This window comes from Gorilla gorilla, chromosome X, assembly GCF_029281585.2.
Source record: "Gorilla gorilla gorilla isolate KB3781 chromosome X, NHGRI_mGorGor1-v2.1_pri, whole genome shotgun sequence".
Taxonomy (NCBI): domain Eukaryota; kingdom Metazoa; phylum Chordata; class Mammalia; order Primates; family Hominidae; genus Gorilla; species Gorilla gorilla.
The window spans coordinates 89,782,764-89,805,582 of NC_073247.2; the positions used below are offsets into that span (position 1 = coordinate 89,782,764).

The following is a 22,819-nucleotide window of genomic DNA, read 5'->3' on the forward strand; positions in this document are numbered from 1 at the left end:
TGAGGATAACAGTAGTCACTACTGCGTTTTGTGAGCGTTGGTTAATATATGAAAAATGCCACGTGTTTGCCATTAGCATCAATCATGCCACAACCAGAAAAATTACATTGCATTTTTTATTTTAAAAAAGGTGGGGGCCAGAGTGGACCTGTGCCTTTTCCAACTTCTGAGAGGTCTCTATTATTAACTAAGCCTTAAGAAGCAGAATTCCATGAACGGAGCTAGGAAACCAGGATTTTCCAAAAGGAGGTGGCATTTGCATTGATCCTGGTAAGGCAGCCTCGAATTCCACGGGGTTGGGGTTGCGCCTTTTCCAAGGCAGCCCTGGGTTTGCTCAGGGATGCGGCTGCTCTGGGCGTGGTTCCGGGAAACGCAGTCGCGCCGACCTTGGGTCTCGCATTCTTCACGTCCGTTCGCAGCATCACCCGGATCTTCGCCGCTACCCTTGTGGGCCCCCCGGCGACGCTTCCTGCTCCGCCCCTAAGTCGGGAAGGTTCCTTGCGGTTCGCGGCGTGCCGGACGTGACAAACGGAAGCCGCACGTCTCACTAGTATCCTCGCAGACGGACAGCGCCAGGGAGCAATGGCAGCGCGCCGACCGCGATGGGCTGTGGCCAATAGCGGCTGCTCAGCAGGGCGCGCCGGGAGCAGCGGCCGGGAAGGGGCGGTGCGGGAGGCGGGGTGTGGGGCGGCAGTGTGGCCCCTGTTCCTGCCCGCGCGGTGTTCGGCATTCTGCAAGCCTCCGGAGCGCACGTCGGCAGTCGGCTCCCTCGTTGACCGAATCACCGACCTCTCTCCCCAGCTGTATTTCCAAAATGTCGCTTTCTAACAAGCTGACGCTGGACAAGCTGGACGTTAAAGGGAAGCGGGTCGTTATGAGGTAATTCTGCACGTTTGCCCGCGTGCTCTCTGTGCTCTGTCGCAAACCTCTTTGGCCGGAGCCGACTTGTTCTCTCGTCTGCTGTAAGTTGCTTTTAGCTTTTGGCTGGGCCCCAGGGGTCCTAGGCTTGGAGGGCGAGGCTGCTCACGGGTTTGGTGGTTTCTAGCCGCATTTTCCCCAGCCCAGAAAGCAGCCGGAGTCACCCTTCGGGGATGGATCCCACTGAGGAATGGCTGAGATTGCCGCTGGGACCCATTTTGTCCTTTTTCCTATTGGTGAAATGCAGTTCCGTTGCCTCCACCTCCCAGTCGGCGAGATGAAACTTAATGCTTATCCTACAAATCTCTAGGCTTCAAGGAAGGGACCTTGAAAGGTCATTTTAATTTCCCTTCCCCCACGCTCCTAGACCGTCGCAGCCAAATGAGAAACGGCCCACATCTTACAGGTTCCTGCACAAAAGGATATTTTTCCAAGAGGATGTTGATTTAACTGTTCAGGAGTAGACCCTCCCGCCCCCCGCCACTAAAGAATTGGGGTGGGAGGGTAGGGCGGGGCGCACTGGAGGAGGCCCTGCCCAGCTTACGTAACAGGCCTCTGCTGCCCTGCAGCGCGGTATCGTTGGACTCTTGGGCACAGGATTTGCATCAGGATTGTGACATACTAGGTAATGGTAGAGCAGGGTGTGGCTGCTCATACTTGCTGGCCTCCAATCTCATCCCCACGTGTGGCTAGAAAAGTAGAATTTTAAAATTGGGGGAAGTTTCCTCGTGCACTTTGGGTCTCTTACTCTGCGCACGTGGATCTCTAGTCACTTGCCAACACGGCTTCTCTCTTATCTGCCAGAATTGTTGGTAGAGTGGGGAGCTTTTACATTTATCCTTTTTGTCACGTGTGGTATATTTGTGCATGCCAGGGGCAAGGTGCAGGAGGATGAGTCGGTATGTAACTGATGGACTTGACTGTTCATATACCTTAACAGGATCCAAGAGTGGTGTTTTTGAGGGGTCATAAAGGTTTCTGTTGATAGCATTTTGCAACCTTGACCTTTTTGGGAAGTGGTTGATTGATGGGTAGGCATTTGGCTGGTGTAATCTAGCCCCTTTTCCAATTTGGGCTGGTTCAAATGAGGGCTTGTGTTGGATATTAACAGACACGTAAGTCAGTAGGAGATCTCCCTTTACTCTAACTTTAAACATATGAGGACACGTTTGAGTTAGGGAACTGTATGGGTATCCTAAAAGGACATGTAGCTCTCCCCTTCTCTCTAATTTCACTTTGGTCAATATTTTTGCAGGTAACCGCTGCCCTGCCATGGAGATAGAAGAACCCAATAATTTATGTCCATGAAAAATACCTGGTTTCCACATTTCCCCAAATGACATAGGCCTTTGGGATCTGGACAAAGTAGGAGTCACAGCCATGTTAGTACTAGAGGAGTGCCCTTTCTGGCCCTCATACAATCCTAAAAAAAGGGGATAGACCCTGTAAAAAAAACAGGACAGGTGGACATTGGCATGCAACTAGCTTTTAGGTTTTAATTAGTTCCTTGCATCTCCCCTGTGTTCGAGGCTGATTCTTCCAGATGCATGGACCAACTAAAAGACAAGGAGTGGGACATTATGCTGATAACCTTCCTATAATTGCAGTCTTAGGCTTTATTTCCTCTCTCTCTAGGGAAACTGGCTTGAGGAAGCTAGCTGGGGGCGGGATTGGAGAAGCTGCTTTTCTCCCTCTGGACCTAATAAAGTTTCATTTAGCACACACTAACCCAAAGCCTTGAAATGATTGGCTAGTCCTGTTTTGCTGATGGAAAATGACCTGTTCAGGGTTACTGAACTACCAAGTTGGTGGCAGAGCTAGGAGTAGAATTTGGGTCTCCTTGGCTATCAACTAGATCCTCTGAATATTCGAGACAATGACCAAGGATACGTTGAAATAGAACTTTCTCCCGTAACCTGGATACCTTCTACTTACTTAGGCTGAGGACAGGAAGTTACATGGTTCCCTGATTATTAATGTATTTCTTTTGAACAGAGAGTCACATTGTAGGCCTACTTTTTTGGAGGTGCCTAGGCAGCCATGTGGTGTCAGCTCAATTCCTTTTTGTTTCAACGTGGTGGTTGCTGGCGGTGTTTCCGGAATGGGGCTTCCTGAGTAGTGGCTGCCTCATTTGTCGTCTTTGTCCTGCAGAAGTGAACTATGGTATTTGCTGACTCTTCTGGTCCACTGGTTTGGATTGCCAAGGGAAATTGATTTGTTGAGGTAACATGGGATAGCCAGAAACCTCTGACTTGTTAATTACCAGGTTCCATCTTAGTTTTTTAGGACTCCCCAGTTGACTTTGCAGCCTCTTTGAATACACTTCTGCTTATTTTTGTGGTACTTTCCTTTCTTTCTCTCATAGGTTGCCAGTCATCCTTTGCCTGCTTGTAAAGCACTTCCTTTTTGCTTGCTCCTGCCTTTTTTTTTTAAACCTCACTGGTTTTCTCCAACTTGTTGTAACTTGTAAAGAAACTGCTTTGATGTAGTGGGAAGAGAAACAGGAAAAAATTGAGAGCAGAGAAAAAGTCACTAAGACACCCACAATATCCCAGTTTTCCATTTGGGGCAGTGAAGCATTGATGGACATGGTTCCTTTGAGAGTTTTTAATGGAACTGGACCTGGGACCTGAGATTTCAGGTGATAGAGACTTGATATTCTTATTCCAGCTAAATCAGTATATTTTTTAATGTTTTATTTTGAAATAATTAAAGATTCATGGGAGGTTACAAAGTTAGAGAGGTCTTGTGTTCAACCCATTTTCCCCCAATGGATGCATCTTACCTAATTATAGAACAATATCAAAAGTATGAAATTGACATTGGTATAAAGTGTGTATGGTTCTATGCCATTTTATTACGTGCATAGATTTGTGTAACCACCACCACAATCAAGATACAGAACTATTCGATCACCACCAAGATCTCCTTCATGCTACCCCTTTATAATAATAACCACCCCCCTTCCTGACTCCTGGTAACTACTGATCTGTCCACTGTTTCTAAAATTTTGTCACTTCAAAAATACTATACAGATTGAATCACATGGTATATAACCTTTTGGGATTAACTTTTTTCACTTAGCATAATGTCCTCAAAATTTATCCACATTGTCACATTTATCAAAAGTTCATACCTGTGTATTGCTGAGTAGTATTCCATGGTATGGATGTATTATAGTTTGTTTATCATTGAAGGATATTAGGGTTGTTTCTGATTTGGGGCTATTACAAATAAAGCTGCTGTGAACATTTGTATACAAGTCTTGGTATGGACATATGCTGTCATTTTTCATGGGTAAACACCTAGGAGTGGAATTGCTGGGCCACGTCCTTTTGAGGTATCCCCAGACTGTTTTCCAAGGTGGCCGCAGCATTTCACATTTCTACCAGCAGTAATGTGAGTAATCAGTTTGTCTGCTTCATTACCAGCTATTTTAGTTATTCTTCGTTCTGATGGATCTGTAGTAATAACTTTGTGCCTGAAGCAAAGCTCAGGAGTGTTATAAGGAAACGAAAAAAAAAAAAAGAAAATTATGCATATTTTATGTAAAATGGAACAAGTAGAATCTGTAGGCAAGAGCAGTTCCTGTGTTGGAGTCCTCTGAGGAGAAGCTAAAAGCAGAGCTGTTGTGAGTGTAGGAGATAAGGGGAGGTAATCCAGAGGGCATTGAGGAGAGAGTATCAACCAAGTCTAATTCATTAGTAAGCTGACACCATGGCAGCTTGGATAGATGAGACAGTTTCTTAGGTGTCTCTGCCCAAAGATATTCCTCCCTGTAAGGGTTGGGGGTAGAGAGTAGCACTGCAAGAAGTGGCTTGTGCCCATCCTTTTGCCATTAGTCCTTTTGAGCATAGGCCTTCTGGGAGGTTGCATGGGGGAAAATGACCCATGGTAATGGGATATTCTCTCTTCTTTGGAATGTACTTTAAGGCTGGCGGGCTCCTCGTTCAGGATATTTAAAGAAGACAGAGAATCAAGTGGCCTGAAACAAAGTAGAGTGTATTTTTTTCATCAGAGGCTTACTGCCTTTAATTTTGAAGACTTTAAAACATGTTTTACTATAGAATTATTTTTCCTCAGCCTACCTTTGGAAAGGCTGTTCTTCAGTGAGGTAGATTGGAGTTCAGGCCTAGTGGATATAGGAAATTGGTGGTCTTCTCAGTATGTCTGTAGGAGTTTGTAATTGCCTTAGCCTTAGAGAGGTAGGGGTATTTTAAAAGGCAGAGGAAAAAGATGGAGGCTTATAATCAAGGATAGCAGCAGTCTTCTTGATTAGGTCATACTTCACTGTAGTCCCTTTGCAAGTGATGTTAGCTGTTTTTAGTAGCGGTTGATTTACTTGTCAAATCACAGAATTACATTTTGGAGAAACATATAACAGCAACACTTTTATGGCATTTACTGTGTGTCAGGTACACTTATAAGCACTTTACAAATTGCTGACTTACTTAATTCTCTCAGTAACTACGAGGTAGATACTGTCATCCCGATGAGAAAAAAAATCACTTAAAAATAATCATGGCAGGCACAACTCTTAAACCTTAAAAATAGCTGCCATACATTATTGTTTTCATTCACATTGAAGTAGGCTGAGGTTCCAAGGAGTTCAGAATAATTGGTTCTTAAGAATGATAACACAGTAATCTGTTGGGTAAGAGAGACTGCAGTACATTATTTTCTTGTGTCGTCTTGATTACTTCCCTTCTAATTTGCCTGTTTGTCAGGTGGGCTGGGGCACATGTCCCACCCTCTCTTCTCAGGCTTTTTGAAAGAGGCTGTCTTATGTTGTGTGTATTGCTTGAAGGACCCCTAGTCTTAAGGCCCCAGGCTTTCTCCAAAAAGAATGATTTTCTCTTAGTGTGTTTTATTTTTATTTTAATTTTTTTCTCGAGTCATGTTAGTTTCACGAGGACCCAGAAATAGTATCAAGGGAATTAGGATCAAGATGCATTCCTTATTATTCCTCACCCCTCTAGCTGCTACCCAGATACTATTGTGCCAGGCCCAGACAGATATCTTTTTAGGTGGAACTAGCTTTAGCTTCCCAGATCTTCAGGGCTAGTTCCTGTGATTTAAGTTAGGTTTTTTTTTTTTTAAATTCTTTTTAAAGTATGAATACATACCTAAAAGGGCACAAATCACAAGTTCAAAGAATTACCACAAAATGAGCACATTTGTATGATCACTGAGGTTAAGAGATAGAACATTACCAGAACCCCAAAGCCTCTGGTGTCCTTATCCCAGTCACCACTTCCGCCATCCTCCCCATGACTAACCACTATTTTGACTTTTAATGTCACTGATTATTTTTAAGATGAGATTTGAATTTCTGACTTATTTAACTGGTTCATTAAAAGTGCATCTCCTAATCTTTGATGGAACAGTAAGTTGATCATGGTCTTGAATCTTTCTTTTTTAGAGTCGACTTCAATGTTCCTATGAAGAACAACCAGATAACAAACAACCAGAGGTAAGGTCCCTGCTAAGCCTTGGGCTGGGTTTAAGATGTGTGTAGGTACGCAGGATGAAATGTTTTTCCTTTCATATTGTATTATGGAACTGTAGCAACTTAAAACAAATGATTTTGGCTTTCTATCAACCCACTATCTGATCTGCTTTCTTATTTATGAGAATATATAAATATAAGCAAAATCTTAAGAAAGTGATTCCCCTCCCCTTGTTTTTTGAAAATTAGAAGAATTTGGAGTTCATTTTCTTTTTTTGAGATAGGGTCTCACTCTGTCACCCAGACTGGAGTGTAGTGGTGTGATCACGGTTCACTGCAGCCTTAACCTTCTGGGCTCAAGCACTCCTCTGGCCTCAGCTTCCCGAGTAGCTGGAACAACAGGTGCACACCACTACACCTGGTTAAATTAAAACAAAATTTTTTTTTGTAGAGATGGGGTCTCACTATGTTGCCTAGGCTGTTCTCAAACTCATGGACTCAAGTGATCCTCCTGCCTTGGCTTCCTAAAGTGCTGGGACCACAGGTGTAAGCCCCCATACCTGGCAGAGTTATTCATTTTTAAAGAATATAAAAGTTGGCTGGGTGCGGTGGCTCACATCTGTAATCCCAGCACTTTGGAAGGCCGAGGCAGGAGGATTGCTTGAGGCCAGTAGTTCGAGAACAGCCTGGCCAATATAGTAAGACACCATCTCTATAAAACACACAAAAAGAATATAAAAATTTAAGGTTACTTGGCTTCTCTTGCAAAATGAAGAACTATGTAAGAGAAGGATTTTAAAAGTACCAGTAGTTACTAAGGTTATATGTAGTTTTACAAGCCCCCATTCAAATGGCTCAGATAAGTCAATTTTTGAGAATTTTCATCTGTTTTTGCTTCCAAAAAAACAAACAGGAAAGACTTCAGAAGTACATTTTCAGTCAGTTTAGCTGCTCCAGTGTCTTGGATCCTAGATTCAGAAACAAATTTTAAGTGAGAGTACTGCTCTTGCTTTTGACTAGATTATAAAAGGTCTTTATTTTTGTCTTTACTTTCAATTTTTTTAATTTTTAATTTTTGTAGATTATATATATATATATATATATATATATATATATATATATATATATATATGGGTTACCCGAGATATTTTGATAAAAGCATGCAATACATAATCACATCAGGTTAAATGGGGTATCCATCAAGAAGGTTTTTATTTAATTTTTTTTTTTTTTTTTGAGACAGGGCCTCGTTCTGTCGCCCAGGCTGGAGTACAGTGGCACGATCTTGGCTCACTGCAATCTCTGCCTCCTGGGCTCAAGCGATCCTCCCATCTCAGCCTCCCAGGGAGCTGAGACCACAGGCATGGGCCACCACACCTGGCTACTTTTTCGTATTTTTTTTGTAGAGACAGTGTTTTGCCCTTTTGCCCAAGCTGGCCTTGAGCTCCTGGACCCCGCCCACCTTGGCCTCCCAAAGTGCTGGGAATACAGGCGTGAGTCACTGTGCTGGGCCTATTTTAAATTTTAAATGAAGGGTTTGTGTTGGCAAGGTGCTTTCTAATGATCTAGACCAGTGGTATCTAATAGAAATACAATGTGAGCCAAATTGTGTTAATTAAATTAAAGGGACATTTAACTTTTTTGGTACTAAGTCTTCAAGATCTGGCATGTGTTTTTATACTTACAGCACATCTCAATTTGATCTAGTTATATATCTGGTACTCAACAGACACATGTGACTAAATGATTGTCGTAATGGACAGTGCAGGTCTAGCCCAGAACATTTTCAGGTATTGGTCCCAGAATAGAGCCTGTCATTTTGCCAAGCACATCCCTGCTGTACCATAGTGGCAGGGTCTTTGTATAAGGCAGATCTGATCCCGCTTGATCTTCATTATTGTGCAGCACACAGAAACGATTGGAAATATGCCTATCAAGTTATTTTAAGAGTAAAGAAACATGTTTGGAAATCTTTTCATTTCCGGAAATCCATGGAGTTGATTAACAAAATGAAGCATTAGAAATAATAAAACTTGCTGATAAGGGATAGTCCTGAAAACTAATTGGTTCCGTTGCACAAACTTTGTACCTGATACAGATTTTTAAATTTGATATAAATGAGTTCTTATATCTGCTAAATATTAATAACATAAGATATTTTAAAAGTATAACTTTTTTAATCATTCCATTCTTTGCTCAGATGTCGTCATATCAGACTGTCCCTGGCCATCCTGTCTAAAAATCTCCTCTACCATTGTTCCCCGGTCATTTTTGTCCTCAAAAGTAGGGGAACAAAAATGGGGAACAATGGTTTGTTTTTTTTCTGTATCTCACCATCTGATATATTACATGTACGCACACACACATACATGTTTATTGTCTCTCTCCATTAGAATTTCACTTCCATGAGAACAGAGACTTTTTAAAAAAGTTTTCTGTTTCATTCTCAGAACCTGGAATGATGCCTGGCACAAAAGAAGCATTCAATAAATATTTGGTGAATAAATAAATGCTTTTCTTGATCAATTTTAATTTCTTATAAACTGGCAAAATGGCAAGTTAGTAGCAGGTTTATAACAAAACTTTTAAATGTTTAAAGGGAGTTAATTTTTTGATTAATTTATAATGTAATACATTATGGAAACCAAGCTCTAGACAGTGCAATTATTTTTTCCTACATAAAAAAGTGACTTAGGATCTATTAATAGGTGCAGAAAAGTTACTACATGTTTATTTTTCCCCAAATTTCCTTTGATGGTTTCAAGATTTGAGAATTTTATGTATTTTCCATAGTCATATAAGAAGTGTTTTCAGGGGTCCCCAAGATCACCCACATATCTCATGATGATTTGCTAGGACTCAGAGTTGTTCTCATGGCTAAAGTTTATTACAGTGAAAGAATGCATGACAAGATTAGGAAGAGGAAAAGACATGGGGGAGTCTAGAGAAATCCATGGGCTTCCAGTTTCCTGTGAGGGGACACATCAAGTGTTTTCCTTTCTTCAGCAGTGAAAAATGCAGTAATTGTCTGCAGTGTTTCTGCCTGGAGAAGCATGCTATAGACTCAGATCCCAAGATTTTTGTTGGGAACTGGTAACATAGGTATCCTCTGCCTAGCAACTACCAAAATTCCAAACTTCTGCTGGGTGTGGTGGCTCACGCCTGTATTCCCAGCAGTTTGGGAGGCTGAGGCCCGCAGATAACTTGAGCCCAGGAGTTCAAGACCAGCCTGGACAACATGGCAAAACCCCTACAAAAAATACAAAAATTAGCTGGGCATGGTGGTGCATTCCTGTAGTTCCAGCTACTTGGGAGGCTGAGGTAGGAAGATGACCTAAGCCCCTGGGGAGGTTGAAGCTGCAGTGAGCCGAGATTGTGCCTCTCCACTCCAGCCTGCTGGGTGACAGAGTGAGACCCTGTCTCAAAAAAAAAAAAAAAAAAAAGAAAAAAAAATTCTAGACTTCTAGAGTGGGGCAGGTGTTCAGCATAAATCACCATGTTTGTATAGACGGTCTAGGAAGAGTGAATAGCCCTTGTTGGTCTTGTCAGTTAACTTTGAAAGCCAAGTTCCCAGATACCAGCCAGGATCCAATCTTGCAGACAGGTCCTTCTGTAGATAGTAGCCTCAGGCCTGCTGTGTTAACTCTTGTCTGTGAAAGGGGCAGATACATAATGTACAATCCTAGGTGGAGGGTTGGCATTGCATTTAACTTCTTCCCCTAAGGACTACCATTGAATTACTGATAGTAGATTTGAAGGAACTTGGAGAAGAAAAGGAGCTTTATGCTTTATGAGGTTATCAATAAACTAGTTCCCACTAATTTCTAGGAGTAACTTCGTTCTGTTTGTTGTCTCTCTTTGGTTGCAGGATTAAGGCTGCTGTCCCAAGCATCAAATTCTGCTTGGACAATGGAGCCAAGTCGGTAGTCCTTATGAGCCACCTAGGCCGGCCTGATGGTGTGCCTATGCCTGACAAGTACTCCTTAGAGCCAGTTGCTGTAGAACTCAAATCTCTGCTGGGCAAGTAAGTGCCAGGCTCTGGTGCTGGTAGACTTTGTGGCGGGGGAAGTTGTCAAGCACGTTGTTACTGGTTTTTAACTTTCATACTGCTCAAGTGTCTTCATCTCTTCCTCTTCTCAGGGATGTTCTGTTCTTGAAGGACTGTGTAGGCCCAGAAGTGGAGAAAGCCTGTGCCAACCCAGCTGCTGGGTCTGTCATCCTGCTGGAGAACCTCCGCTTTCATGTGGAGGAAGAAGGGAAGGGAAAAGATGCTTCTGGGAACAAGGTAGGACCTGTGATTTTGACATTATTGGGGGTGAGGGCCTGAGTCTGTAAGAGACTGTGGTTGAAGAATAGAGAAAGCTCATTTATTTTAACTTAGACACCTTTTATTGAAGTATACAATGCCGACACAGCTTGATGGGTTATCTCAAAGTAAACACACTTGTGTAACCACCACCCAGGTCAAGGAATAGAATATTACCAGCATCCCAGAAGCCCTCCTTCATGTTCAGGTGGTGTTTAAATATGTTTGAAAAATATGTGAACACCTTTGTGGTGAAAGAGTATTCAGTGAATATGATGGTCATGATGATGTCACCTTGGATTTAAGGCATTTTCTTAAGACGTGTAAAGTATGTTCCTTTAAATCTCTCTTTAAGATAGAGGTACAGGTATCAACTTATTTCATAAAGAAACTAAGTCTCAAAAAAAAAAAACTTAAGTTTCTGAAAGGCAGTCATACGATTAAAGTTAGAGGCAGTGGTGCTGTTGGTGGTCTTTAGAGCTCAGCCCATTCGATCAGCAAACTTTTTCTATAAATGGCCAGATAGTTAATATTTTAGGCTTTCTGTGTTGTGCAGTCACTTCCATCTGCATATAGTCTCTGTTGGAACTACTCGCCTCTGCCGATGTTGTGCAAAAGCAGCCATAGATAACTTACCAAACAGATTACTGTGAACTGACAACCAGAATTCAAATATTCAATGATAAAACTGGCTCTTTGCAGATGATTTTGAATTTGCCCATTGACTAGAAAGGAAGCTGAAGGCATTTTTTAGTACTTTCCACTATTCTGGTCTTTAGTATCTCGGAGAACAAGATGCTCTGAGTCTAGTGTCTCAGTCTCCTTTGGCTTCTCACATTTATTAAGGTCATTGGGAGTGCCTGCTTTCAAGCAGTTTCTTTTTTTAGCACCAAAGATGCTGGTCTTGCCTTATCCTGCTTTTGGCATGGTCTTGCTACAGTATTAGGAGTCAAATGCTGACCTAAAATTTGGTGTCCTTTTAATCTGGAACTCATGATGCATGAACTCTAGGGCTTAGAAGTGGCAGGAGGCAAAGGGCAAATTGAAGCAAAACTTTTTATTTAGGAAATGATGAGCTGACTATGTAGTCTATGACTTTTTTAGTAAACTGACTTGACATTCACTATCTAATGGCTTTTAATACCTGAAATTTCAGGAGTTGGTCCCAAGTTCAAAATGGATTAAAAAAACAGTGAGGCTGGGCGCGGTGCCTCATGCCTGTAATCCCAGCGCTTTGGGAGGCCGAGGTGGGTGGATCACAAGGTCAGGAGTTCGAGACCTGCCTGGCCAACATGGTGAAACCCTGTTTCTACTAAAAATACAAAAAAGTCGGGCATGGTGGCAAGTGCCTGTAATCCCAGCTACTCCAGAGGCTGAGGCAGGAGAATTGCTTGAACCCAGGATGTGGAGGTTGCAGTGAGCCAAGTTTGCAGCACTGCATTCCAGCCTGGGCAACAGAGCAAGACTCTGTCTCAAAAAAACCACAAAAACAAAGTGAGGATATGAGGACATAAACATTTTCCCTTTATCCAAAGTGCCCACATTGATCTTTTAAGGGCCTTCTCTTTCTTCTAGTTATTTACAGATCAGTAAATGAGAAATGGGTTCTGATTGATATTATTTCCATGGCACCTTTTTTCATGAAGAGCTTTCAATTTACCCTGTTTTTCCTTAAATATCTTTTTAAAGAGACAGGGTCTTGTTCTGTTGCCCATGGTGGAGTGCGGTGGCATGATCATAACTCATTGCAGCCTCAAACTTGTGGGCTGAAGTGATCCTCCTGCCTCATCCTTGCAGGGAGCTAGGACTACAGGCACATACCACCATGTCCAACTGACTTTTACTTTTTTTTTTTTCCTGGTAGAGACGGGGTCTTGCTATGTTGCCCAGGCTCATCTCGAACTCCTGGGCTTAAGTGATCCTCCCATGTTGGCCTCCCAAAATGTTGGGATTATAGGTGTGAGCTACTGCCCCTGGCCTCCTTAAATAGTTCTTAAATGGAGGGGTTATTATGCCTTTTTGATAGAAGGGAAAATTTCAGAGCAACTTCCCAAAGGTGACACAATGAATTAGTGTCAGAGCTGGACATAGAACTCAGGTCTCCTTACATTTGAGCATTGTTATCATTACTACATGTGTCATCTTCCAATCACTAGTGGCAGATGTTATTCTACAGAGGTTATGGGAGCGCCACAATCTTCAATTTTAGCATTAGTGCCTCTGCAGTTCTTTGGATCTTTAGGGAAAAGCCCCATTTTTTATGGCAGTCCCCTTCACCTCCTTGATACATAGGAGCATAGGAGTGGGCAGTGACTTAAAATGAACATCTGCTTTGTGCTATGTACTCTTCTGTGTCCTGTCCCCTTTCATCTGGCTTGCTTCCTGTGCCTCTTTGCTTAATCTCCTGCCAGAGACTCTCTGGTTTGCTTATCCTCCCATCTTGCTTTCTGTCCCCTTTGGGGTATGCCTTGATGGCAAGCTGACATTTTAAAGCTCTATGTTTAACTTCTACATTTTCTTCCTCTCTTTTTGTAGAAGTATATTTCTTGTTTTCTCAGATGCCTAGCTTCCAGAGAAGGTCATAAAATACCTCTTTGTCAATGTGAAGTGTTTCTGAGGTTCTTTTCTGTTGTCATGTTTCCATCTGCCTTCTCTGTCCCAGCTTGCCCTTGTTGCTTTTATGAGGAATATGTGTGAGAGCCCTTTGCACTTCGCAGAAAGGCCTTGGTAGCCAGCAGCTTGAGTCAAGTATGATACTATCACAAGGAGAGTGTTTAAAATGAGGAACTAAGTCAAGGAGAGGGAAGGATAATCAGAACCTTGAGCTGAACGCTGGGGAGAGGCTAGTGGGGTGTGGTTAACTTCATGTGATTAGAGGTAAAGCCGTCGTTCAGGAATATTAGGTTTGCAATTTGAGGGAAGTTAAGGGAGAGCAGAAACATGCAGAAATGACCAAAGTACCTGGAATATTTGGAAGAAAGAACACATCCTACTGCTGGTTGTAAAAAATCGCTGTCCCACCTACTCAGGGTCTTTAGAGATGTTCAAGAGGACTCTTGGTGTATGAAATGCTTTTATAGTTGTCTTTGGAGCCATCACATTTTCTGTTTTTGTTTTTCTCTATAGGTTAAAGCCGAGCCAGCCAAAATAGAAGCTTTCCGAGCTTCACTTTCCAAGCTAGGGGATGTCTACGTCAATGATGCTTTTGGCACTGCTCACAGAGCCCACAGGTACCAAGAACCTTGTAGACTACCACACTGAGAACAGTATTCCTATTTACTTGAGTAGCTCAAGCTCTGGGTTGTTTTTGGAGAGTTTTGTATTATACTGTAATCCTTTCAGCTTCTCTAATTGGAACTGCCACTATGGCTCTTGTTGAGTAGCTCTCATCCAAAGAGGAAATAAAGGTAAAAAAAATGTTGGTAATTGTAGGGCTTTTTGTGGAGTTTCAGGAAGAGGTTGCTCTTTCTCACCTTAGATATTTTGTACAGAGTTATCCTTTTATGAACGTTATAAGATCAGACTCTCATGCTGTCAGTAGGAAGCAAATTGAGGAATCCTCTTCTGCTATCATCAACCGGCCAATTACTTACTGTGATTTGCCCTTTGGCCTGCTGAAGAGTGTTAACTGGGTATCTTAAATTCTACCTAAGTTCATTACTTTTTTACTCTTTCCCTTTGACCTTGCACTATTAGTTAAAAATCTTATCTTGTACCTAAGTGTTTTTTGTTGCAATGTAGGGATGAAAACCATGATTTCTTGCAGTCCAGAAGTAGAAATATTTTAGTGATAAGGAGCTGGCCTCTAGGACTAGGAGGAATGATAGGGATTGACTAGAATTTGAATGTCTTTGATCTTTTCTAGCTCCATGGTAGGAGTCAATCTGCCACAGAAGGCTGGTGGGTTTTTGATGAAGAAGGAGCTGAACTACTTTGCAAAGGCCTTGGAGAGCCCAGAGCGACCCTTCCTGGCCATCCTGGGCGGGTATGAAGAACTCTTTAAGATCATGCTTTAAGTATTGTTTGCCTGGTAGTAGGCCATAACTTGGGTGGTTTATTGTCATATAGCTCAGTCACACTGGGTAACTGAGGAGAATTTAATAAAGGAACTACAGGCTGGGCATGGTGGCTTACACCTGTAATCCCAGCACATTGGGAGGGCCCAGGCAGGAAGATTGCTTGAGCCCAGGAGTTTGAGATGGGCCCAGACAACCAAGTGAGATCTCATGTCTACAAAAAAAAATTAGCTGGGCGGTGGTGGTATGCACCTGTGGTCCCAGTTACCAGAGAGGCTGAGGTGGGAGGATCACTTGAGCCTGGGAGGTAGAGGCTGCAGTGCACTGTGATCACGCCACTGCACTCCAGCCTGGGTGACAGAGCAAGACCGTTTCAAAATAAATAAATAAAAATAAATAAATAAATAAATGAACGAACGAACTACATACAGAGGTGTGGGTAGGTTTCGGGGAAACCGCAAAGGGACAGTACAGTAATTTGGGGCTACCAACAGGCATCACCATCTCTATGCCTGAAGGGACAAAGGGAGGGGAATGGTTATCAGAATTCAGAGAGGAAAGTTGGTGTGGAGAGAGCTATCTGATGGGAACTGTAGCCTTTGGTCAAAGGACACAAGATCTGGTAGGGAGGGGGAGCCAGGGCAATAAATATTCTGATCTCCTTTCAGTCTCCTGCTGCTGCACCCCCTCCCACCCTCAATTTGGCTGAAACCCAAATGGAAGCCAGAGCACAAGAAAGCTCCTTGATGTAGTCCATGCAGGTCCTCCTGCTGTGATGCAGCAGGGTAGAGAAGGATAGAAGATGGCTCTGCAGGGAAGAATGGGAAAGATCCACCATAGGTGCTCATTTAGCAATTTTGAAGTGCTTGAGCCTTATAACCTGGCAGGGTATAACTATATAACCTGGCAGGGTATAACCATATAACCTGGCAGGGTATGACTATGAAAACCTCTTCATATGTGTTTAATATATAATTTAGACCTCATTTCTCCAGATTACATACCTATTTTATCTTTTCTCCTATAGGGAAAGGCAGCAAGTAGATAATGATTTTCCAATGGCTTAGTTAAAAATAGAAATTTCAGAATTGAGGGTTGAGAGGAAGATAAATTTTAGGTGAGAGAGCCAGCACTGCTTGGATAAGACAATTTCCTGTGACTTGGTGTGGTGATCTAGGTAGCAGTCTCTTTATGGCTGGAGGCCCATTACCCTTCTATGAGCAGGGTTTTTTCCCCCAGGGGAGTGAACATACTATTTCCTGATGAAAATTGACTCTGGAGTTGGGTGTCAATTTCAGGTAGCATAGTTGCTTATACTGTTTGGCTCTGTGTCTCCACCCAAATCTCATCTCGAATTATAATCCCCACGTGTTGTGGGAGGGACCTGGTGATTGGATTAAGGGGGCAGTTGCCCCCATACTGTTCTTGTGATAGTGTTGTTTGGCAGTTCCACCCTCGCTCGCCTCTCTCTCGCCACCATGTAAGATGTGACTTGCTTCCCCTTTGCCTTCCGCCACGATTGTAAATTTCCTGAGGCCTCTCCAGCCATGCGGAACTGTGAGTCAATTAAACCTTTCTTTATAAATTACCAAGTCTCAGGTAGTCCTTTATAGCATTGTGAAAATGGGCTAATACACTTGCTTTCTAGGCTTTATGAGCCCAGTTTCAGAGTCTTAAAAATAACTCAGGTAGATACAGGTTGTTGTGTCTTGTTCTTGGAAAAAGGTATCTATTCCTGGGCTTTGTTCTCCAACTTTCTGTAGACCTGGGATATGGGAGTGAGTGCCACCTAGTGCTACCTTATGGTTAGGTTTTTAGGTTCAGACTGAAATAGCTGTTATGGGGAATTGGATGTGAGATTTTTTTGCCACCTTTCTTGCAGTGTAGTTTCCCTAAGCCATTAACAGTTTTTGGGAAAACTTTTATATTTTATTAAACAAACTTTATTGTAAGAAACACTCATATGTATGGAAGTTGAGAGAATAGTATAGTAAATTCCCAGGTATCCATTACCCTGTTTCAACAATTAATTGACATTCTTGCTAATCTTGTTTCTTTTATGTCCTAACTCTGTTTTGTCAGGAATGTACACACACACACACACACACACACACACACACACACACACACACACACGTGTATATATTCCTGACAAAGTGAATACAAGTGAAATAAATATGCGTATATATATGTGTGTGTGTATATATATAGATATAGATCTATATATAGATATTTTAGATATATAGACATATCTGTATATCTAGATCTAGATCTATATATAGATTTTTTTTTTTTTCTGATACAGGGTCTCACTCTGCTGCCCAGGCTGAAGTGCAGTGGCATGATCACAGCTCACTGCAGCTTTGACCTTCCAGGCTCAAGCGATCCTCCCACCTCAGCCTCCCGAGTAGCTGGGACTACAGGCATGCATCACCATGCCTGGCTAATTTTTGAATCTTTTTGTAGAGACAGGGTCTCACTGTGTTGCCCAGGCTGGTCTCGAACTCCGGGGCTCAGGCGATCTGCCTGCCTTGGTCTCCCAGAGTGTTGATATTACAGGCGTGAGCTTGTGCCCTGCTGTCAGGAATGTTTTTAAGTTAGCCTTAGACATCATATACTTTCACTTACATAGGTTGAGTATCTTTTATCTGAAATGCTTGGGACCATAAATGTTTTGGATTTCAGATTTATTTCTGGATTTTGGAATATTTGCATGGTACTTACCAGTTGAGCATCCTAATCTGAAAATATGAAATCTGAAATGTTCCAATGATATTTCCTTTGAGCTCAAACAGTTTTGGTCTTGGAGGATTTCAGATTTTTGGATTAGGGATACTCAACCTGTAATACTCCTGTATACATCTTGTAACTGCTAAGCAGATTTCTTTTAAATAATCACCATATTATACCTAACAAATTTAGCAGTTTTGTTACTATCATCTAATACCCAATCTGTATTCAGATGTTCTTGATCATCTCAGAAGTGTCTTTACAGTTGGTTTGTTTGAATAAGGATTCAAATGAAGTCCATGCATTGCCTTTGGCTGTTAGGTATCTCTTGTAATAATCTCCTATTTATTACTTTCATTCTGTTGATTTGTTGAAGAAACAGGCATTTGAGCTGTAAGCTATTCTTTAGAAGAAATTGAACTCCTTTCTAACTGCTTTCTTCCGTGTGTGTGTGTGTGTGTGTGTGTGTGTGTGTGTGTGTGTGTGTATTTAAAACAATCTAACTTTACCCTTGGTGGTAGCCAATCTTTACAACTGAAATAAATAGTAAATAGTTTCTTGCCATCTGTTCACCCACATCACTGTTGTTTCATACCTCCCTTTTCACAAATCCTAGCATAGGGTTTCTCACTGGATAGGCATTATCTTGTTTATTGAATGAAGAAGGAAACAGATACAAGGTGATTTGTCCACATAAGTGGGATTTAGTTATATGGGAATGTTTATGGAAGGCAGGCTATTACTTTGTTTCTCTTTAGTTTGGATCTTTTTTGTCTCATAGGGAGATGCAAGATACATGTGTATTTATCTTATTTCCATCTACTAGAAAATAAGCTCCCAAAGGGTAGGGATCTTTCTGTTGCCTTTGCCCTCTGATGTTTCTCAAAGACCTAGAATAGTGCTTGGCACAGAGTAGGTGCCCAGTAAATGTGTTGAATTGGGTGACCCAACAAAAATAAATGCCATAAAGAAAATGTCCCAGGCTGGGCATGGTGGCTTAGGCATGTAACCCTAGTGCTTTGGAAGGCCAAGGCAGGAGGATCACTTGAGCTTAGGAGTTTGAAACTAGCCTGGGCAACATAGTGAGACCTTGTCTCTACAAAAAAATTTAAAAAGAAAAATTATCCAGGGGTAGTGTTGTACGCCTGTGGTCGCAGCTACTTGAGAGGCTGAGGCAAGAGGATTGCTTGAGCCTAGGAGTTCCAGGTTACAGTGAGCTATGATTGTACCACTGCACTCCAGCCTCGGCAACAGAATGAGACTTTGTGTTGAAAAGAGAGAGGAAAAAAAAATGTCCCAGCAACTGAGCATAGGGTATGACTTTAGGAATATATATTTTTGTTCAGTATATATTTATTTAGTATACAGTCCAATCGATCCCTGCTCTAAGGTTAGGATAATTCTGAGTGGCTCTGGGATCCCACAATTAGCAATCGTGCTTAGATACAATTAGCAGTCTTGATGCTCTGAATTTGTGTGTGTGTGTGTGTGTGTGTGTGTGTGTGTGTGTGTGTTGGGGGAATGTGCAAAATAGATGTGGAACCCATAGTTTCCTTAGACAAGAGTAGGTCTTCTGAGCCCTGCTTAAAAAAAAGAATATGGATTTAAATCTGTTGTCCATCAGCTTCTAGGTAGAATTAAAAAAAAAAATGTATTGATGGTAAGTGGGATGAGGAATTTTTAAAAAGATACACTGATGTCTGGAGCCATACCTTAAAAGGATTTCTTAGAAATGGATTGAGTTTTTGGGTTGGAGAAACATAGGGCAAAGTTAGGCAGTACTTTTGTCACTTTGAGACTTTCTCTGTTCCTGTGCCTTGAAATAGAAACTCAGGTTCTATGTAATACCACTTCTCTAGTCCATTCTTCTTTAAGTGATGATTCTTGCTTTCTCTTGTAGAGCTAAAGTTGCAGACAAGATCCAGCTCATCAATAATATGCTGGACAAAGTCAATGAGATGATTATTGGTGGTGGAATGGCTTTTACCTTCCTTAAGGTGCTCAACAACATGGAGGTAGGAAACCAATGCCAAGTGGATGTGAAATAGCTCTCCATGATAATAGCAGGTTGTATAAATGTAAAAAGATAACAGTCTTTTGACATGAGCCCTGAAAATTCCCATTTTTATTTATTTTGGCAAGTCTTTCTTTTGTCTTTGCATTGTTCCTTTATATTGTATTGTGTCTGGTTCCTGTCTGCTTTGTGAGGCAGTCTTGTTCTTAGTATAGATGCTGACCTCCATCATTTTGGCTCCCCTGTGTAGATTGGCACTTCTCTGTTTGATGAAGAGGGAGCCAAGATTGTCAAAGACCTAATGTCCAAAGCTGAGAAGAATGGTGTGAAGATTACCTTGCCTGTTGACTTTGTCACTGCTGACAAGTTTGATGAGAATGCCAAGACTGGCCAAGCCACTGTGGCTTCTGGCATACCTGCTGGCTGGATGGTGAGTCACTTGAGTGGGTTGGTAGTGTGAGTGAACAGAAACTCTGTGGTGTCATTTATTCATTGATTCAGCCAATCAACAAGCATTTTAAAACAATCTCTATAGGAGATCTGTCAGAGAGGGTTCTGCATGTTGCAGTGAGTCCCTCATGGAAGAATCCATGGGAGAAAAGCAGTGCTATTGGATTACTGGCCTTCAGTAATGCAGTAATGTGTTGCAAAACTTTGTTGTTGTTGTTTTTTTTTTTTTGAGACAGAGTCTCGCTGTGTCACCGGGCTGGAGTGCAGTGGCACGATCTCGGCTCACTGCAACCTCTGCCTCCCAGGTTCAAGTGATTCTCCTGCCTAACCCTCCCCAGTAGCTGGGACTACAGGTGTGCACCACCATGCCCAGCTAATTTTTGTATTTTTCATAGAGACGGGGTTTCACCATGTTGGTCAGGATGATCTCAATCTCTTGACCTCGTGATCCACCTGCTTTGGCCCCCCCAGAGTGCTGGGATTACAGGCGTGAGCCACTGTGCCCGGCCCATTTTTAGTTTTATCTGTTTTTTCTTCATCTGTTTAATGTGTATTAAGTACTTACTGTGTGCTGGAGATGGTGTCATGTACTTTCATGGTTTGGGTTGTTTTGGATTATGTTGCTATCTAGGAAGCTATATAAGAAAACTTTCTCATATGAAAAAATTAAGTATACTGATTACAAGCAGGGAGAAATGTAAGTGTATATTAAAGACTAATATAGTTGATTTTAGGGTGCTCCAAATATCATTTTGATTGCTGTATAAAATTGTATCATGTTTTTACATGCTAGTTTGCTTTTCTTTTCAGGCATTCACGTATTATTTAGTTCAGTGTTTCTCAAAGTATGTTCCTAAGACCAGCAGTATCAGTATCATTTTTGGAACTTGTTAAAAATGCAAGTTCTTCGGCCCCACCCCAGACCTACCGAATCAGGAACTGGGGGTGGGGCCAAACAGTCTGTTTGAATAAGCCCTCCTGGTGATTCTCATGCATGGCAAAGTTTGAGTACTACTGATCTAGTTTACTGTCATTCCCAACACTATTGACATCTGTTGTTTTGTGGGGGACTGTTGAATTGTAAGGTTGTTTAAAGCATCCTTGGCCACTAGATGCCAGTAGCACCTTCCCAAGTTGCAACAACAATATCTCTAGACATTGCCACATGCCTATCTATTGTGAAGGGGCAGAACTGACCCTGGTTGAGAACCATTGATCTAGTTTTCACTAACATAAATAGTGTGGCTAAGAATGTCTTTATTAAATAACTTTTGAGGTTTTCCGTTAGACTTGATCTTCCATACAGTAGAATTTTTGAGTATAAAGGGCATGAACAGGTTTATAAAGACTGAAGGGTACTATTTGGTTCTAGAAGAAACTTTGGTGTGCAGCCCTGAGTTCTGGTCTTGGTGGAGGTGGTGTTTAAGTAGCTTTTCTTGATAGCTCATCTTCTCTTTCACCTCTACCCCTCAGGGCTTGGACTGTGGTCCTGAAAGCAGCAAGAAGTATGCTGAGGCTGTCACTCGGGCTAAGCAGATTGTGTGGAATGGTCCTGTGGGGGTATTTGAATGGGAAGCTTTTGCCCGGGGAACCAAAGCTCTCATGGATGAGGTGGTGAAAGCCACTTCTAGGGGCTGCATCACCATCATAGGTAAGCGGTCCTATACAAAGCTAATACCCATATAAGCTGGCAGAATTCTGATCAGAGGAAGGTGGAATGGAGAACTTCTTCTATGTCTCTTTATTCTGGGTAAATGTTAAGAGGTAAACAGGTAGGTAATTTACAGAGGAGCCTCTTGGTAAGATAGAGTTGGGGGTTTATCAGCTACCTTTTGGGTTGGGGAGCACACTGCCTTACAGTTCTGGTGCCAATCCCTTTTTTTTCTTTTCTCTCTTTTCCCTTTTTACCTGGCTTTCATTCAACAGGTGGTGGAGACACTGCCACTTGCTGTGCCAAATGGAACACGGAGGATAAAGTCAGCCATGTGAGCACTGGGGGTGGTGCCAGTTTGGAGCTCCTGGAAGGTGAGGGTCTTCTGTTTTTTGGCTTGTTTGGGATAAGGGTGGACTGTGCAGTGAGAGGTGGGTAGAATGGAGTGGAGAAAGTTAGAAGGTAGTGTTGTCATTAGCAGTCATTACTAGCTGGGCAGTACAGAGGAACTTCAGATAAAGCTCCTGGCATCCACTGAGGCGGGGAGGGACAGATAGAAACTTGTTCTGAGAGTTATGGTCTAGTAGACCTGGAATCCACAATGTAAAAGTTGGCCAACTCCTGGCCATATATCCTAAAAAAGAGCTGGCATGTTATTGGGAAGATAAAGTGGGGGAAATCTGGCTTACTGGGCCCTATAGTAATGCTGTCTATGTATGTGTGCTCTCTCAAAAACAGGTAAAGTCCTTCCTGGGGTGGATGCTCTCAGCAATATTTAGTACTTTCCTGCTTTTTAGTTCCTGTGCACAGCCCCTAAGTCAACTTAGCATTTTCTGCGTCTCCACTTGGCATTAGCTAAAACCTTCCATGTCAAGATTCAGCTAGTGGCCAAGAGATGCAGTGCCAGGAACCCTTAAACAGTTGCACAGCATCTCAGCTCATCTTTACTGCACCCTGGATTTGCCTACATTCTTCAAGATCCCATTTGAATTTCTTAGTGACTAAACCATTGTGCATTCTAGAGTGCATATATTTATATTTTGCCTGTTAAAAAGAAAGTGAGCAGTGTTAGCTTAGTTCTCTTTTGATGTAGGTTATTATGATTAGCTTTGTCACTGTTTCACTACTCAGCATGGAAACAAGATGAAATTCCATTTGTAGGTAGTGAGACAAAATTGATGATCCATTAAGTAAACAATAAAAGTGTCCATTGAAACCGTGATTTTTTTTTTCCTGTCATACTTTGTTAGGAAGGGTGAGAATAGAATCTTGAGGAACGGATCAG

General features: G+C 42.1%; 1 protein-coding gene across 2 annotated transcripts; it reads left to right on the forward strand.

Annotated features, from left to right (window-relative positions):
• Positions 1–623: 623 nt before the first annotated feature.
• Positions 624–22,756, forward strand: PGK1 (phosphoglycerate kinase 1). Of its 2 annotated transcripts, none has more exons than XM_031006141.3 (11): positions 624–879; positions 6,341–6,391; positions 10,236–10,391; positions 10,508–10,652; positions 13,800–13,903; positions 14,539–14,658; positions 19,320–19,434; positions 19,684–19,863; positions 21,357–21,534; positions 21,810–21,908; positions 22,273–22,756. In XM_031006141.3, exons 1-11 carry the CDS (start codon positions 815–817, stop codon positions 22,311–22,313), a joined length of 1,254 nt encoding a protein of 417 aa, XP_030862001.1. In that variant the 5' UTR covers positions 624–814; the 3' UTR covers positions 22,314–22,756. The 2 variants fall into 2 exon arrangements, with proteins under 2 accessions (XP_030862001.1, XP_055232041.1); XM_055376066.2 differs by lacking the exon at positions 624–879 and adding an exon at positions 916–962.
• Positions 22,757–22,819: the final 63 nt, after the last annotated feature.

Bases quoted from the DNA above. Each gene is read 5' to 3' on its own strand.
- PGK1 (XM_031006141.3), top strand. From the start codon at position 815: ATGTCGCTTTCTAACAAGCTGACGCTGGACAAGCTGGACGTTAAAGGG. The intron at 6,392-10,235 runs GTAAGGTCCCTG...CTTTGGTTGCAG, and splicing joins CAGATAACAAACAACCAGAG to GATTAAGGCTGCTGTCCCAA. The intron at 21,909-22,272 runs GTGAGGGTCTTC...TCTCAAAAACAG, and splicing joins CAGTTTGGAGCTCCTGGAAG to GTAAAGTCCTTCCTGGGGTG.